Source organism: Tursiops truncatus, chromosome 3 (assembly GCF_011762595.2).
Source record: "Tursiops truncatus isolate mTurTru1 chromosome 3, mTurTru1.mat.Y, whole genome shotgun sequence".
In the NCBI taxonomy this organism is placed as follows: domain Eukaryota; kingdom Metazoa; phylum Chordata; class Mammalia; order Artiodactyla; family Delphinidae; genus Tursiops; species Tursiops truncatus.
Genome location: NC_047036.1, coordinates 88,525,334 through 88,545,377, shown reverse-complemented (window position 1 = coordinate 88,545,377; position 20,044 = coordinate 88,525,334). Strand labels below are relative to the sequence as shown.

At 33.8% G+C, this 20,044-nt stretch overlaps 1 protein-coding gene across 12 annotated transcripts in view; it reads right to left on the bottom strand.

The window, feature by feature from the left end:
- FER (FER tyrosine kinase) overlaps positions 1–20,044 on the bottom strand; it is a 466,879-nt gene that overhangs the window by 235,355 nt on the left and 211,480 nt on the right. For 11 of the 12 annotated variants that reach the window (XM_019940802.3, XM_073802380.1, XM_033853082.2 and 8 more), the window contains one exon: positions 9,093–9,296. The exons of the other annotated variant lie outside the window; for it this stretch is intronic. In XM_019940802.3, the coding sequence (XP_019796361.1) occupies positions 9,093–9,296 (204 nt within the window). The remainder of the gene's footprint in view (positions 1–9,092; positions 9,297–20,044) is intronic. 12 annotated transcript variants of the gene reach the window in all.

Here is a 20,044-nt window from a genome sequence, read left to right as displayed (position 1 = left end):
AAAAAATAAAAAAGACGAAAAAGAAAAATTTACAGACCTGGAATGCATTTTGCTAAAATAATAACCAAAGGAAATAAAGCATGGGATATATTTAAGTTAAGGAACAAGAAATATGTGTATATATGTTTGCTTATATGTTCCATTTGATAAAATTTTCAAGATAAAAAATAATGTCAAAAGGTTGAGGAAGTATATCCAATATAATAATAATTATTTTAAGGATACCTCTGATGATCATTTATTTCCCTTTTATCAATACAGTATTGATTGGTTTTTCTACACTGGGGTTATTCATGTATTATTCTTTCACCAAAACCACACAGTCATTCACATTCACTTATATTTGATAAAGAAATAAAATGCTGCAGACACAAAACTGCATATATCAGCATAGACAAATCGTAGCACTTTTTGATTTCAAAACATCAAGTTAGTAACATTTTGCCAAACTCTGTCAAGACCCCTTTTCTCTGTCTTCATATTTCAAACAGGCATGTAGGTCAGTAATCATAGGGATGAATTGATGGTAATAAGTTTAGCAAAGAAAAAATATCTTATTGGGCCTGTTTTTCAATGCAAAAAGTGTTACAATACAGTGTGATGTAATAAAGGCTTCCATTTGATTGTTCACAAAGAATTCACCTGTATATATACGGGTGATGTGTACAAATACAGATACAAACATGCTCCATTTTAAGAAAACTCTATGCTAAGAATAAGAAATTTCAAAACTCTCTAAATTTGGATACTATTTACATTACTGGAAGATTATTTTCCCAGTTAAAGGATAAAAAAACACGAACTTCCTTTTCCATAATATAAAATTAGATTCAATTTATCAGAATCTAATTTATATACAGCTTTGTAAATGAATATTTTCGTTTCATCAAGTGAGGAACAAACATGCGTTAGCTTATTTTAACACTTAACTATATAGTTCAACTCAAGGCAGTTTGTGTTAAGGGTCAATTCAAGGCAGTTGTTAATAAACTGACTAAATAATTGTTGCATACAACAGCCAGACCTGCTATGATATATTAGTAAAGATATTTAAGAATATTTCACACTAAGGACAGTAGTCTATTACTAGATGTGCAATGCACTGAGCAATTTCTCTCAATGCCTCAGTTTATTTCAAAACAGAAATATTATTTGGACATCCTCACACAAAAAGTGTGAGGCCTGAACAAGTATTAACATGCCAATCACTGCTTAGTATACAGTACACACTCAATTATTAAGTCATCATACAAATAATAAACCTTGGATTACAAAAATAATTCCAAATCTGGATATATGATAAGAAACATTTTCAAAGGACACTTAAAAGTGTAAATTACATGTTCTCAAGGAATAATGATTATCTGTAAATAACCAAATATCCTAGAAGGCATTCTTATATGAAAATAAGACATGAAGAAAGGTAAAATGTTATAGATGTGTAACATGTAATAATAACAGTAATATCTGAACCAAATATATGGTCTTGTATACTTGAAAGTTCCTGAGAGTAGATATTAAACATTCCCACACACACACAAAAAAAGAGTTAATTATGTGGGATGATGGTTGTGTTAATTACCTTGATCTTGGCAATCATTCTACAATGTGTACCAAATCATCATGTTGTACACTTTACATATATACAAAGTATATGTATAACCATATACATATGGTTATATGTATATGTATATATGTATATGTACACTTTACATATATACAATTATATTTGCTTATTATTATATATTATTCCTCAATGATGTGTGTGTGTATATATGTATGTGTGTATATATATACACAAACACACATACGCACACACACACACAGTTTCTCCCTCTGTCTTTCTTCAGTCTCTTAGTAAAGAGCCAGGAAATCCTGTTATAACAGACCATTCCATTATTTCGCACAAAATTTTTACCTCCCTCAGAATAAAAGCCTAAGTCTTTACCATGGTCGTTAGGGCCCTCTAATCTGTCCTCTATCATCTCTGTCACCTCATCTCTTACCAAATCCCCCATCCCCCTTCAGTCCCCTCCAGCCACACTCATTTTCTTCTTGTTTTATAAACACACTACACACATTCCCTCCTCAGGGAGTTTACACTTGCTGCTTGAAATAGTTCCTTGGATGGCCGTTTGGGTAATGGCTCCCTTACTTCCTTCTAGTCTTTCATCAAATGTCACCTTTTCAGTGAGGTCTACTCAGGCCATCCAATATCCATTTTCTCACCCCAGCTAAACTTCTTACCTCCTTTTCCTTACTAAATTTTTCTCCTTAGAATTTATCACTATCTAACATCACATATATTTTACTTATGTATCTTGTTTATTGCCTATCTCCTCCTCTAGAATATAAGCTCATGAGATGATAAATTTTTATCTTTGTTTTGTTCATCTGAGTATCCCTCTGGTCAAGAACAGTGCCTGGCATATATTGCCTGGATAAATAAAAGTGTGTGAAATAAATGAAATGCAATGCATATAAAATGACTATAAAGTTAAAGTAAGACAACTTAACATAGAAAGGAATACTGGAAAGTTCACACGCTCACACAAACTCAAGATGCCCCTGTAGAATGTTTAATAAAAAGTAATGAGATGAAGTTCACACAGAATGAAATTTTAAAGTCAGCCATTAGTGTCATAAAGCCTTATATAAATTTCTAATATACCTCTTATAACTAGAGAAATAGAGAATAAAATAATAGGAATTTTCAGTTTCCCTTTCTTAAGAACATATCTAGTTTTTAATCTAAAGGTAGTTTTCTGCCATTGACACAGTAATCATGATGAACTAATACAGTGAGTAATACAAGCAGCAGTACTTCCTTCATGGGCTAAAATGAGAAACTGATTCCTAGCAAGTATTTGTTTAAAACAATTCCTCTGACATCAGTGAAGTTCTGAGTCCTAAAACAGTGCAAAACCAATTAATTCACTTCCTTAAAGATGAAGATAATGTAATGAATCTAAAAATGATGCTATGGCTGTTTGCTTATAAAGTTCACCTAAGCAACTAAGGTCAAGAATAATACATTCACGGAACCCTCATGCACTGCTGGTGGGAATGTAAATTGGTGCAGCCACTATGGAAAAAAGTTTGGAGTTTCCTCAAAAAACTAAAAAGAGAACTACCATATGATGCAGTAATTCAACTTCTTGGTATTTTTCTGAAGAAAATAAAAACAGTAATTAGAAAAGATACATGCACCCCTATGTTTACTACAGCATTATTTACAATAACCAAGGTATGGAAGAGACCTAAGTGTCCATCAATAGATGAATGGATAAAGAAGAATGCATAAAAAACAAGATACACACACACACACAATGCAATATTACTCAGCCATAAAAAAGAATGAAACCTTGCCATTTGTGACAACATGGATGGATTTAGAGGGTATCATGCTAAGTGAAATAAGTCAGAGAAAGATAAATATTATATGTGGAATCTAAAAGACAAAACAAACAAGCATAACAAAATAGAAACAGACTCATAGATACAGGGAAGAAATTGGTGGTTGCCAGAGGGGAAGAGGGTAGAGGGATGAAAGAAATAGGTAAGGGAGATTAAGAGGTACATATTTCTAGCTAAACAACAAATAAGTCATGAGGATGTATTGCACAGGATAGGGAATATAGTCAATAATACTGTAATAACTTTGTATAGTGACAGATGGTAACGACTTACGGTGATCATTTTGTAGTGTACACAAATATCAAATTACTATGATGTACACCTGGAACAAAGGTAATATTAGAAGTCAACTGTACTACAATTAAAAATAAAAAAAGAATACATTCACCAAAAATGTTGAGGACTTGTTTCTTGATACATTCAAAATTCTGAATATTACATTTGACTTTGTACAAATCTGTGTAAATTTCTTATAGTTCAGATGACCTGAGGTTGGGTTCACATATAGAGAATTCTTTTTAAATTTTTTCTACATGGCTTTACTAATAATGTGACAGAGAGAATCCACATTAACTTTCAAATAAGAGATTTCTCTTTGGAGCTACTAATGACCTCTTATGTGAATTCCAAAAGAAGCAATAAAAAATAGTAGTAAAAAATAAATTTCTACAAATTCCTACGAAGATCATTTTGTTGATAGTCATTTGTATTACATTTAGAAAAACCATGTAATATATCATTAAAAAATAAGAAGTATAAATAAAAAATATGTTAAGAATCAATCTTTGTAAAATAAGAATTACATAGTTGCACACAATTAAAATATATTTTTAAGATCTCAAAGAATACACAGTGAGCCCGCAAGGGGGTATTAACTGTGAAGCACATGTTCCGTGATACATATTTCTGAATTTTTACTAAGAGTATGCAATATTTTTGTTTTTAAAACATTCACTATATCTAGAATTCATTCCTGATTTATCACTGTGCTACTTAAGAATCAATCATGCATATAGATGAAAAACAATAAAAAGTAGAATCAGATTTTGTTGCTACATATATTTCCAGAGGACTATTATTATGCAAGGAAGTCAGACAGAACGGAATAACCACACAAAAATGAGAAGGGGATTCAATGAATGTGTAATTTGAAATATTAGATCTGAGTAGATCTGAGTAGTAGTAGTAGTAGATCTGAGAAGATCTCCTGAGAAACCATCAAGGATAAGCACGCATAAGAAAAAAATAAAAAGGAAAGAGGGAAAATCATTTCTGAAAGAGGCCAAGATGAATAAGCTGAATAAAAACAAAAGGCTAGAACACTCCTTTTTTGGGTAATACCCAACAATAAAAATGTAAAACATAAATTTTAGCTTTCTCAAATAAAAAAAGCACACTGACTAGTTATATTACTAGTTAAACCAGTAAACAGGAAGGATTGTTGGGGAATCTGAGGAATAAAATTAGTAACATTTTGGTAAGGCTTTTCCTAGTTAACTTTCATTCATTCTTCAGATGTTGTCTCAAACGTAATTTCCTTAAGTTTTCCAGTTAAAAGTTTTCATAGCACTGTGTATCTTTACAGCACTTAATAAAGTTTATAATTACATATATTGCGTGTGATTTACGAATGACCATGAGCCTCCCCACTAGACTGTAAGCTCCACCATTATATCTCTGGGTCTTAAAAGTACTCACTCAATTAGTATTTCCTGGAAACTAATTAATAAGGATTTGGAATGGCTTTGCTTTATTGTTAAGAAGGAAGTCTCCTAGGTCCCTAATTGTGTGTCTGGGGCACAGAAAATGATATCTTATGCTGATTTCATTTTGACTTCAAGGAACGTATTGCCTTCTCTTGAATCTTTGAATGGCTGGAGTAAAACAGTTAAAATAATCTTAACTGTACAAGGATAAGAACACAAACTTGGAATTGTCATACAAACAAGTTTTGAGTCTGTATATACTTTCACTTAGTCTTTCTTAAGATCCACAGTATGAATTTAAAAGGTAGTTCAAAGAGCCTAGAGATTGTGGCAAAAAAAACAAAGTAAACCTGTCTGGTACATTCAGAGACTACATCCATCACTTTAAAGTGAAACTCAGCACATGATACACATCCAATAGATATCTGTTGAATGAACTGATGATACAATACACTGAGCTACCCAATTTCACATAGTAACTACTCACAGCCTCCACTTCTGTGCTACTTTTGTTTTATTGGCCCGTATCCCTGGACTCTATAGAATACTTGCTCAATTAGTATTTTTTGATTGAAATGAATGAATAAAAAAGGATGATATGCCATTACGTAGAGGATGTTCCCCCAGGTTTTATTTTAAAATATTTACTATGTTGTGATTTTTAAATTCATCACCAGATGTTAATTCAAATGTCTGGCTCAGTTATCCTTAAATTTGCATCTTTAATGTTTCTCTGTTCATGAATTGTACTAATGTCTCACCTAGCAGGTCTTAAGCTCACCGAGCAGTAGGCCATACATTTTCAGTTTCACCTCCCTACACTGCATAACATGATACTCTGCCAAAATGTGTTTTTAGCAAATATGTGTCAGATAAATAAAATTAGAGAAATATGAATTGGTATTTTCCTATTAATAATAGCACAAAGAGTTTTTTTCTGAAGTACTTTGTTTTATCACTTCTTTTTGTTTACCTTATACAAAAGCAAGGATTTGATTATATATCAACTTATCAAATGAAACAATGCTATTTGAATCTCTATGAAAATCTGTCAATATTTATGACAAAAGATAAACAGTTTTAGGTACAAACTCTAACTATGGCTTCACATCAAGCACCATAAACAGGTTAGTAACTATGGAATAAGTCAGTAAATAACACTAGAATTACACTGAGATTCAGACACTTAGCTATGCTTAATATATCTGGCTTTATGAAATTAATGTAATTAGTGTCCAATAAAAAGTACAGTTCTCCTTGCTTGAACTAGCTAAAACACCAGATATTCTCTGCTAGAGTAGTAAAAAATGTAAAAATCTAAAGTATCTGCATCCATCTTGATCAGTCATAATGTTCACAGCATGCAGAGTTTCACACCATGTTAAAAAAAATAACTGTGATATGCATACAAAAATAAAGCTTCAATACAACTGCCGAACTAGACTCTAGTTGACAGAGATAATGTTGCTAAAAATAACGTTATTTGTGATCAATGAATATCTCAAACTTAAATATATAAATTCTAAAATAATACTTTCATTACTATTTAAATTTCACAAATAAATCTCAATAGGAACCAGAAAGAAAATTTTTAAGTTAACTTTTCCAATTACACTGATATTTCATACAAAGTACATTTGTATGTTTTTCCAAATAAAGTGTTCAAACAATGGTAAAAATGCGTAATGATCTGCATAGCACTTCACACATTACAAAGAATATATTCACTGTTTGACTCTCACAATCAGTGTATCAGCTATTACCCCCAATTACTTCCTAAACCAGAGCTTGTAAAGTACATATCTGGGCCTGAAACCCAAGTTTTCATTGATTACTATGTGACTTTTTTTCCACAAAATTCTATATTTCTTTATGTCTTCCTCACTGAGGACACCTGACCCCACATTTATGTACAGCTTTTATAATCTACTAATGGATTATAAATTCATTGATTGGAATATAATAGGCAATCATTAAATATCTGGTAATGACTTCCCCCATTTATAAACCCCTTCCAGACAACAGGTATATGAGGAAGGAAATGGGATAATTTTAGACCAAGTAAGATTCACCTCCACAAGAAGAAAAACAATTAAAATTTCCCCAAACAGTCGATTTCACCTTAAAACTCTTATTTTTCAACTGACTGAAGAACTCAACATTATATAATGAGGGCAAATTAAATAAAATTAGGCAGTGGAAAACCTGAGGCATTTACAGAAATACAAGTACTCTCTTCTTTAAAAGAGATCTTTGCAAAATTTCAATGACAGAGGAAGCCGAATGAAATCTTTAAATGTGAACTTGTAACAATATCTTATTTTTAGAATATATTATGCTGTTCACTTTAGTTACTTAAAACAAAATGGCAATGTTAAAGACAAGTGATAATTTGCAAGTGGACCCTTTCCATTTTGTTTCTAAAAGTACTAAGTTAAATTCCTACAGTTATATTTTAAACTATAAGAGGTAATAAGGGAAATATTTCAGTCTTATTTAATGTATGACATATTTCAAAGAGTAACTTTTAGAGCTTAGAAAATAGAAGGAAACATTCATATAAGTTGTAGTTTATAGTTTACCTACCATCTTTCCTTCTACAATTCTCATACCATTTTATAAATATTGTCAACATGGTCACTGGTTGTAATAAGGAAGGTTATCTACATCCATAATTTAAAGGCACATACAAATTTAAAGAAAGTAAGGGATGACATACTATTAGAAACAGGTTGGATGTATAAGAGTAGGCAAATATAATTATCAAGTTGAAGTCTGAATACTATGCAAAATTAACAAGTAGTATGAAAATTATAATATATACTTTAATATACTTATTTTAACCCATCTGAACAGCATCTATTTTCATTTAAATATAATCCCTAGATGTGACTATACTAAATGCAACTTTTAAATGGTTACTTTTATGGTATGTGAATTTTACCTCAGAATTATATCTATATAGTAGATAGATAATATAATATGCAATATATATTATCACTAGAACTTATATATATGTGAACTATATATGAACTTGAACATATATGTTCCTAAAACCCTCTGAAGTTCATGTAATGATAATGGTTCAATCTTCTTGTACGGTACTTAGCATCACTATAGTGCCTGGACATAAACTGAAATCCTACAGACAGCCAGCTTGAAAATGCATGCCATTTGACATGATGGGGTAAAAAATGACAAATAGAGGCATCAATTCCTTCCTATGACAAAAATATTAAAAATTTCTCAGTGGGTAAAGTTAAACAAAATTTTGAGATCACTCTTCATCTGTTGAGTGCTTAATAAAGAATGTAACAAATAAGTTTACAATACTTAAACTTCAATAAATAAATCAGTATTAGAACAAGCAATATGCCCAGACCAGTTTAAAAATTTTTCTTCGATTTCTATTTATTGTTCATTAATGCCAACAAATAATAGCTTATACATAAGTGGAAAAAAACCCTTAATACTCAAAGAATCATAAAAACAATTCAACTATCACTGTCCCATTCATTAAGATATTTCATTATTACTATTTAATAAAATATTCTTAAAAATCTCTCATGGTAACATTTTTGAGCAATTTCAAGGGCTGGTTTCAAGAGCATAAAATTCATAATTAAGTTTCTCTAAAAAAATTATGATATCACATTATTTCTTTTTATTTTTAATATAAAGGATCTTTAATGTTCAAAGTTAACTTAAAACATTAAATATTTATGTATTTAAATTTAATGTAAATTGTAACAACTATTCTTAACTTTAAATTTTAAAATATGTATTTCCTTAAAAAGGTTAAAATTTTAGTGAATTTTAGAGCACTCTACTTACGGAATTCAGAAAAAAGAAAAATTAAGTGCTAAAGTTAGTGTTACAGGCATTTATCACAAATTATTCATCATTTATTACAATTATACCTCAATTAACTATATCAAAATATACATATAAACTAAATTGGAAACGTACATCAACAAATTGTATGATAAAGTGTCTCCTTTGTCCATCAGAAAATACAGAAAGGACATATTCACCAGGTTTCCCATGACTCTCTCGGACCAAGAAGTCTCCTTGTTGTTTTAACAGATCTTGCGCTTCTATTCTGGGAATTGCACCATGGTACCAATCCTGTTCTGCCAGAGGCTTCTCAATAATGGGGATCGTATCACAGAACTTGAGCAAATATTGAAAAAAAACTAAATTAGAGAAAATAGCAATTTTTTTCTGGTAAAGCTAACAGCAATTATAAATACTTCTTACCTATGTTCTTCCCTTTAATTAACCAATTAAAAGTTATATGATGAATCTGAAATTTTCATAATTTTTAAAGAAAATACGTCCTAGAGCACGGGTGCTGAAGCTTAGTACAAATACGTATCCTTAAATACTTGAAGGTTATTTGTTTTTTCTATCATACATAGGTACACAAAACATCAACATTTAGAGTTGGCACTTATAGTCTTATTCACCATGTCATAAAATAAATCCATATATTTAAAATTTTTCAATCAGAATTATGATGAAAAGAGAGTATGATCAGAGAAATTTATCATAAAATAACTTCATTTTAAAAGTTGAGTTATATCTTTTTATGGAATTAACTCTTAATCACATGGGCTGTGGACTGTCCATGTCAAGGGTCCCAGGAGCACTAAGTCTTCATTTGATGCTGCTCTGTTGCTGTGCCTTCTCATTCTTATCCTTATTCCCCTGACTTCCTTAACCATTACCTCTGCCACATGGCTGGTCCTGATCCTGTACAGCAATGGCAGACAAAGCCTTAGGTGAAATAGCTTCATTGAAACCACCAATGTTCAATTACAAACATATGGCAAAAACAAGGGAGGAATATAAGTCATGAGCACAGCAGGAAAGCAAATTATCTGTCACTTTAGGAGGCCAAGTGCTAATAACAAATAGAGATAACTAAGAGCTAGTTATGCTTCGTTGAAAAGTTTCTAATTAATAATAGATGAAATCACACATTTTCTGATTGCAAAAAAGTAAAAAGTTTTTTGTTTGCTTATATTTATCACCCACAGAAACTAAATTGCCCCAGGCAGTAAGAGTACTTTATGGGTAAGGTATAATAATATGCACTAACCCTTAACGTTCTCAAAATATGCACAATGCCTCATGAGAAAGTCATCAATTGGAAAAATAAGAATTAATAAATGAAAGACAAATATTCACACATCAATCAGGTTTTTCAGGTTGATATTATGAACTCTACATAGGGACAAAATACGGTACCTTTCTGGTAAATGAGAACTAGTTTTGAAGAGAGCCTGCATTGTTTTGTACCACACGAAGAGGCTTAAAACTTACTGGTCAAAGTTCCATTTTATATTATCCAAAACCCATCCGACTGATTTAAAAAAAGAACCTTGGGGGCTTCCCTGGTGGCGCAGCGGTTGAGAGTCCGCCTGCCGATTCTGGGGACATGGGTTCGTGCCCCGGTCCGGGAAGATGCCACATGCCGCGGAGCGGCTGGGCCCGTGAGCCATGGCCGCTGAGCCTGCGCGTTCGGAGCCTGTGCTCCGCAACGGGAGTAGGCCACCACAGTGAGAGGTCCGCGTACCGCAAGAAACAAAAAAACAAAACAAAACAAAACAAAACAAAAAAAGAACCTTGGGCTTCCCTGGTGGCGCAGTGGTTGAGAGTCTGCCTGCCAATGAAGGGGACACGGGTTCGTGCCCCGGTCCGGGAAGATCCCACATGCCGCGGAGCGGCTGGGCCCGTGAGTCATGGCCGCTAAGCCTGCGCGTCCGGAGCCCGTGCTCCGCAATGGGAGAGGCCACAACAGTGAGAGGCCTGCGTACCGCAAAAAAAAAAAAAAAAAAAAACCTTGAGAAATCCCAATCAGACTTTTTCAAAGAGTCCAAGTTTGGTTTCTACTTCTACCACTATGATACTCTTTCATTATTTAATTGCATACATGATGTGACTGTACATGGAAATCGTTTATAAGCTAAATAAGCCTTTTTCTTTTAGTACTAGTTATGATAAATACTATATTTCAAAGAAATTTTAAATTGTATTCCCAAAAATGGGATTAAAAAGTAAATTATATAAAGAACTAGCCACAACTATTAGATTAAAAAAGTATTATTTTTAAAAACAAATGCATAATCCATACAAAATTAACTTTTTGTGTATACTGATACTAATAGTTTATAATTCTTAAAGTAGGTGGTCAAAATGATTAAATATTTCCTCAAAATTTTGTCACAGTGCATTTCAATACAGAAAATACTAAAAATTTTACTGTTATACAAATATTTCCAAGTCTCACCAATGGCAAAGTGTTTTATTGCTTTTTTCCAGAGGAAAAAAAAATCAATAAAATAAGAAATTCAATGTCACCTCTTGGCAAAAAACTTTTTTACTATTATCTCTCAAAAAAGGTCTACATAATAGAAAAGCATCACAAACAATGATATCACATGCTTGATTTCTTGTCCTAATCAACCTATCCTCCCAAATTTTGATTTATTTAGAATTGTGAGAATGAAGAGCCTGGAGAATTCATTAAGTCAGAAGGGCATTTGAAATACAAAAGGTGAACTAACACTGAGAAATTCATTTAAGGATTTGAAGGTGAGGAATACATTTTGGGGGGAAAAATTATGTTTGTTTCTTTGTTTAAAAAAGAGGAGTAAATAGGAAGGAACTTACATTGCTATTTCATAGGGATTACATGTCAGTCCTCTGGGTTTATTAGTTTCTTTTGGGTAGGAAGGGAAACTTATAGAGATCTTCTGTTCCTGGCTCCTAGACAATACTGTTACAAAATGTAAGGTGAACTCACTATGAGTGTGTGTGTGTGTACATGTGTGACAGGCATACACAGGGAAAGGCTGTACTTATCCCCTGCCTGGTTCTATCAGGTCTTTCAGGGACTTCCCCGGAAACATTTGAAGGAACGTTTTAATTACTATAATTTCAATTATATTCCAATACAATTTTGCAAACGTGACAGTGATAGAATGCTGGATGTACCAGCAACAAAATCCCAGCATCCCAAAAGCCTTCATAATTACATCAAAAATGAAATGAAGCTTTTTACTTCAAATATCACAGCTTTCTAAGCCTAAGTGGGAAAGATTTTTTCCTTGTCATTAAGTTATCTAAAATTTTTGCCAAAGATATGGGGAAGGGGAAGTCTCCTTTTTAAAATGTATAGTAATCCAATACAGTTAACAAGTTTATACTTAATAAGACAAGCTTTTCTGATTGACTAGGCTAACTGTTTAGTTAGTTATTTTCCCTGGGCCTTATTCTTAAAGGATATTCCAGCAAAAACATACTGAGCTTAGTGAAATAAAAAGATTGGTTTAAATGAAGATGCAGTGAGGAGTCAGCACAAGAAAATGAAAATATTTTTTTCTTGACTTAAGAGGCTATTTTTGTTCTTGGCCTAGTTCAGGCTAATTCCCAAGAATTCAATGAAGATTTGTATGCTTTTATCTCAAACATTTGAGCACAAGATGAGATCCTTTATGAGAGGCAAAGACAAAAGTGTTTAAAAACAAAAATCAAAGTCTGAATCTTATTCAAATTAAGCACCCAAATACGAAACCATTAAAAAAAAAAAAAACTAAAATATAACAGCATAGAAAATATACAAGTAAACCTCTCAATGAGCTTCAACAAGCAAAATAAAACTTCAACACTAACATAAAAGTTTTTATGAATTTTTAATAACCTTAAAAGTGAATTTAATTCTTTAATATTCTTATATAAATTTAGTTATTAGTTTAATAATCTAAGTAATGAATTATTTCAGATCTAGTATAATAATATTCTATGGGGACTACAAGTAACTCACAGGATTTTAAACATTTCTCAAAAATTCCATAATGACCCCTTTAATTTTAAAGCTATATATCACTGGGAAATTTTATGGGGAGATTAAGAATCAAATGTCATATAATCAAAAGTAAGAGAAGCACCAAACACTTGCAAAGGGTGAGAAATATCGGCCTACTGAAAAGGAATCTGCCTGATGGTACTAAAAGCTACTTTCACTGAAAGGGCAATGTAACCATAGGTAGGAAAAATGTATTTTATACCAATTAGAGTTTGATAGTTGAACAAATGCATAACATAAAATGAAAACATGAATGATAATGCTCTTCCTGCCACTTTTTTGCAAATTTCTAAACAGTTATGTTTTGAATGCATTGAATGAGTTAATTATTAAAATAATGAAAAACAAAGACTATGTGGGATATTTGATCTTCATAATTGTTTGCCTTCAGGCTAGACAAACAGGATGTAAAACAATGGTTCCATCTTAACAGGCACTAAGGCCTATCTGTAAATTGACAAATTCTATTTTTTTTAGCAATAAAGTAAAACTGATCACTGTTTTCATACACTGATAGCTTAGTTATTTTTATTATAAATATACTTTACCTAATGTTCACTTTACACTATGAAGCAACAAAATTCTTATGTGCAAATTTCTTAATTAACAGTTTTTTGTACTTTTTGAAAATTTGAGTTTGTTCAGTCTTTAGCTAATAATATAACTATGGTCTATCATAATAATTAGGCAGAATTACATGCTGAAAAAATTCACATTCTTATACAATTCTTCCCAAAACTTTATTTAAAAAGATAAACACCTAGGCCAAACTCAAATATTACCTTACTTCCACTGCTTTCTATTTCCCTGATTGTCTATTTTTTTTTTTAATAACATCTTTACTGGAGTAGAATTGCTTTACAATGGTGTGTTAGTTTCTGCTTTATAACAAAGTGAATCAGCTATACATATACATATATCCCCATATCTCCTCCCTCTTGCATCTCCCTCCCACCCTCCCTTTCCCACCCCTCTAGGTGGTCACAAAGTACCAAGCTGATCTCCCTGTGCTTTGTGGCTGCTTCCCACTAGCTATCTATTTTACATTTCAAAGTATATATAAGCCCATGACACTCGCTCACTTTGTCCCAGCTTACTGTTCCCCCTACCCAGTCCACAAGGCCATTCTTTACGTCTGCATCTTTATTCCTGTCCTCCCTCTAGGTTCTTCAGAAACATTTTTTTCTTTCAGATTCCATATATATGTGTTAGCATATGGTATTTGTTTTCTTCTTCCTGACTTACTTCACTCTGTATGACAGACTCTAGGTCCATCCACCTCACTACAAATAACTCAATTTCGTTTCTTTTTATAGCTGAGTAATATTCCTTGTATATATGTGCCACATCTTCTTTATCCATTCATCTGTTGATGGACACTTAGGTTGCTTCCATGTCCTGGCTATTGTAAATAGAGCTGCAATGAACATTGCGGTACATGACTCTTTTTGAATTATGGTTTTCTCAGGGTATATGCCCAGTAATGGGATTACTGGGTCAGATGGTAGTTCTATTTTTACTATTTTAAGGAACCTCGATACTGTTCTGCATAGTGGCTGTATCAATTTACATTCCCACCAACAGTGAAAGAGTGTTCCCTTTTCTCCACACCCTTTCCAGCATTCATTGTTTGTACATTTTTTGATGATGGCCATTCTGACTGGTGTGAGGTGATACTTCATTGTAGTTTTGATTTGCATTTCTCTAAGGATTAAAGATATTGAGAATTCTTTCATGTATTTGTTGGCAATCTGTATATTTTCTTTGGAGAAATGTCTATTTAGGTCTTCTGCCCATTTTTGGATTGGGTTGTTTGTTTTTTTGATATTGAGCTGCATGAGCTGCTTGTAAATTTTGGAGATGAATCCTTTGTCAGTTGCTTCATTTGCAAATATTTTCTGCCATTCTAAGGGTTGTCTTTTTCATATTGTTTATGGTTTCCTTTGCTGTGCAAAACCTTTTAAGTTTCATTAGGTCTCACTTGTTTATTTTTGTTTTTATTTCCGTTTCTCTAGGAGGTGGGACAAAAAGGATCTTGCTGTGATTTATGTCATAGAGTGTTCTGCCTATGTTTTCCTCTAAGAGTTTGATAGTGTCTGGCCTTACATTTAGGTCTTTAATTTTTGAGTTTTGAGTTTATTTTTGCGTATGGTGTTAGGGAGTGTCCTAATTTCATTCTTTTACATGTACCTGTCCAGTTTTCCCAGCACCACTTATTGAAGAGGCTGTCTTTTCTCCACTGTATATTCTTGCCTCCTTTATCAAAGATAAGGCGACCATATGTGCATGGGTTTATCTCTGGGCTTACTATCCTGTTCCAATGATCTATATTTCTGTTTTTGTGCCAGTACCATACTGCCTTGATAACTGCAGCTTTGTAATATAGTCTGAAGTCAGGGAGCCTGATTCCTCCAGCTCCATTTTTCTTTCTCAAGATTGCTTTGGCTATTCAGGGTCTTTTGTGTTTCCATACAAATTGCAAAATTTTTTGTTCTAGTTCTGTGAAAAATGCCATTGGTACTTTGATAGGGATTGCATTGAATCTGTAGATTGCTTTGGGTAGTATAGTCATTTTCACAATGTTTATTCTTCCAATCCAAGAGCATGGTATATCTCTCCATCTGTTTCTATCATCTTTAATTTCTTTCATCAGTGTCTTATAATTTTCTGCATACAGGTCTTTTGTCTCCTTAGGTAGGTTTATTCCTAGGTTTTTTATTCTTTTTGTTGCAATGGTGAATAGGAGTGTTTCCTTAATTTCTCTTTCAGATTTTTCATCATTATTGTATAGGAATGCAAGAGATTTCTGTGCATTAATTTTGTATCCTGCTACTTTACCAAATTCATTGATTAGCTCTAGTAGTTTTCTGGTTGCCTCTTTAGGATTCTCTATGTCATCAGCAAACAGTGATAGCTTTACTTCTTCTTTTCTGATGTGGATACCTTTTATTTCTCTTTCTTCTCTGATTGCTGTTACTAAAACGTCCAAAAGTCTGTTGAATACTGGGGCTGAGAGTGGGCAACCTTGTCTTGCTCCTGATATTAGTGGCAATGGTTTCACTTTTTCACCATTGAGAACGACGATGGCTGTGTATTTGTCATATATGGCCTTTATTATGTTGAAGTAAGTTCCCTCTATGCCTACTTTCTGGAGAGTTTTTATCATAAATGGCTGTTGAATTTTGTCGAAGGCTTTCTCTGCATCTATTAAGATGATCATATGTTTTTTCTCCTTCAATTTGTTAATATGGTGTATCACACTGATTGATTTGCATATATTGAAGAATCCTTGCATTCCTGGGATAAACCCCACTTGATCATGGTGTATGATCCTTTTACTGTGCTGTTGGATTCTCTTTGCTAGTATTTTGTTGAGGATTTTTGCATCCATGTTCAACAGTGATATTGGCCTGTAGTTTTCTTTCTTTGTGACACCTTTGTCTGGTTTTGGTATCAGGGTGATGGTGACCTCATAGAATGAGTTTGGGAGTGTTCCTCCCTCCGCTATATTTTGGAAGAGTTTGAGAAGGATAGGTGTTAGCTCTTCTCTAAATGTTTGATAGAATTCGCCTGTGAAGCCATCTGGTCCTGGGCTTTTATTAGAAGATTTTTAAGCACAGTCTCAATTTCAGTGCTTGTGATTGGTCTGTTTATATTTTCTTTTTCTTCCTGGTTCTGTCTTGGAAGGCTGTGTTCTTCTAATAATGTGTCCATTTCTTCCAGGTTGTCCATTTTATTGGCATATAGTTGCTTGTAGTAATCTCCCATGATCCTTTGTATTTCTGCAGTGTCAGTTGTTACTTCTCCTTTTTCATTTCTAATTGTACTGATTTGAGTCTTCTCCTTTTTTTCCTTCATGAGTCTGGCTAATGGATTATCAATTTTGTTCATCTTCTCAAACGACCAGCTTTTAGTTTTATTGATCTTTGCTATTGTTTCCTTCATTTCCTTTTCATTTACTTCTGATCTGATCTTTATGATTTCTTTCCTTCTGCTAACTTTGGAGTTTTTTTGTTCTTCTTTCTCTAATTGCTTTAAGTGTAAGGTTAGGTTGTTTATTGGAGATGTTTCTCGTTTCTTGAGGTAGGGCTGTATTGCTATAAACTTCCCTCTTAGAATTGCTTTTGCTGTATCCCATAGGTTTTGGGTCATCATGTTTTCACTGTCATTTGTTTCTAGGTATTTTTTGATTTCCTCTTTGGTTTCTTCAGTGATCTCTTGGTTATTAAGTAGTATATTGTTTAGCCTCCATGTGTTTGTATTTTTTACAGATTTTTTTCCTGTAATCAATATCTAGTCTGATAGCGTTGTGGTCGGAAAAGATACTTCATATGATTACAATTTTCTCAAATTTACCAAGGCTTGATTTGTGACCCAAGATATGATCTATCCTGGAGAAAGTTCCATGAGCACTTGAGAAGAAAGTGTATTCTGTTGTTTTTGGATGGAATGTCCTATAAATGTCAATTAAGTCCATCTTGTCTAATGTGTCATTTAAAGCTTGTGTTTCCTTATTTATTTTCATTTTAGATAATCTGTATATTGGTGAAAGTGGGGTGTTAAAGTGCTCTACTACGATTGTGTTACTGTGGTTTCCCCTTTTATGGCTGTTAGCATTTGCCTTATGTATTGAGGTGCTCCTATGTTGGGTGCATAAATATTTACAATTGTTATATCTTCTTCTTGGATTGATCCCTTGATTATTATGTAGTGTCTTTCTTTGTCTCTTCTAATAGTCTTTATTTTAAAATCTATTTTGTCTGATATGAGAATCACTACTCCAGCTTTCTTTTGATTTCCATTTGCATGGAATATCTTTTTCCAGCTCCTCACTTTCAGTCTGTATGTGTCACTAGGTCTAAAGTGGGTCTCCTGTAGACAGCATATATACAGGTCTTGTTTTTGTATCCATTCATCCAGTCTATGCCTTTTGGTTGGAGCACTTAATCCATTTACATTTCAGGTAATTATTGATATGTATGTTCCTATTAGTATTTTCTTAATTGTTTTGGGTTTGTTATTGTAGGTCTTTTCCTTCTCTTGTGTTTCCTGCCTAGAGAAGTTCCTTTAGCATTTGTTGTAAAGCTGGTTTGGTGGTGCTGAACTCTCTCAGCTTTTGCTTGTCTATAAAGGTTTTAATTTCCCCGTCAAATCTGAATGAGATCCTTGCTGGCTAGAGCAATCTTGGTTGTAGGTTCTTCCGTTTCATCACTTTAAATATGTCCTGCCACTCCCTTCTGGCTTGCAGAGTTTCTGCTGAAAGATCAGCTGTTAACCTTATGGGGACTCCCTTATGTGTTATTTGTTGTTTTTCCCTTGCTGCTTTTAATATTTTTTCTTTGTATTTAATTTCTGATAGTTTGATTAATATGTGTCTTGGCATATTTCTCCTTGGATTTATCCTGTATGGGACTCTCTGTGCTTCCTGGACTTGATTAACTATTTCCTTTCCCATATTAGGGAAGTTTTCAACTATAATCTCTTCAAATATTTTCTCAATCCCTTTCTTTTCCTATTCTTTTTCTGGGACCCCTATAAATTCGAATGTTGGTGGGTTTAATGTTGTCCCAGAGGTCTCTGAGACTGTCCTCAATTCTTTTCATTCTTTTTTCTTTATTCTGCTATGCAGTAGTTATTTCCACTATTTTATCTCCCAAAAATTCTAGAGAATTTTTAATTTCATTTATTGTGTTGTTCATCATTGTTTGCTCTTTTGTTCTTATAGGTCCTTGTTGAACATTTCTTGTATTTTCTCCATTCTATTTCCAAGATTTTGGATCATCTTTACTATCATTACTCTGAATTCTTTTTCAGGCAGACTGTCTATTCCTTCTTCATATTTTTGGGCTGGTGGGTTTTTACCTTGCTCCTTCATCAGCTGTGTGTTTCTCTGTCTTCTCATTTTGCTTAACTTACTGTGTTTGGGATCTCCTTTTTGCAGGCTGTAGGTTCGTACTTCCTGTTGTTTTTGCTGTTGGCCCCCAGCAGCTAAGTTTGGTTCAGTGGGTTGTGTAGGCTTCTTGGTGGAGGGGACTGGTGCCTGTGTTCTGGAGGATGAGGCTGGATCTTGTCTTCCTGGTAGGCAGGACCACGTCCGGTTGTGTGTTTTTGGGTGTCTGTGACCTTATTATGATTTTAGGCAGACTCTCTGCTAATGGGTGGAATTGTGTTCCTGTCTTGCTAGTTGTTTGGCATAGGGTGTCCAGCACTGTAGCTTGCTGGTCGTTGAGTGGAGCTGGGTCTTAGCGTTGAGATGGAGATCTCTGGGAGAGCTTTCGCCATCTGATATTACATGGAGCTGGGAGGTCTCTGGTGGACCAATGTCCTGAACTTGGCTCTCCCACCTCAGAGGCACAGGCCTGACACCTGGCCAGAGCACAAAGATCCTGTCAGCCACACGGCTCAGAAGAAAAGAGAGAAAAAAAGAAAGGAAGAAAGAATAAAATAAAATATAGTTATTAAAATAGCAAATATTAAAAATAAAAAAATTAAAAAGTGATTCAAAAAAGAAGAAAAACAAAAAACTGACAGACAGAACCCTACGACAAATGGTAAAAGCAAAGCTATACAGACAACATCACACACAGAAGCATACACATACACACTCACAAAAAGAGAAAAAGGAAAAAAATATATATATATTGTTGCTCCCAAAGTCCACCGCCTCAATTTTAGGCTGATTTCTTGTCCATTCAGGTATTCCACAGATGCAGGGTTCATCAAGTTGATTGTGGAGATTTATTCTGCTGCTCCTGAGCCTGCTGGGAGATATTTCCCTTTCTCTTCTTTGTTTGCACAGCTCCTGGGGTTCAGCTTTGGATTTGGCCCCGCCTCTGTGTGTAGGTCGCCTGAGGGCATCTGTTCTTCGCTCAGTCAGGATGGGGTTAAAGCAGCAGCTGATTCAGGGGCTCTGGCTCAGTAAGGCCGGGAGGAGGGAGGGATATGGAGTGCGGGGCAAGTCTGTGGCGGCAGAGGCCAGCGTGACGTTGCACCAGCCTGAGGCGCGCCGTATGTTCTCCCAGGGAAGTTGTCCCTGAATCACGGGACC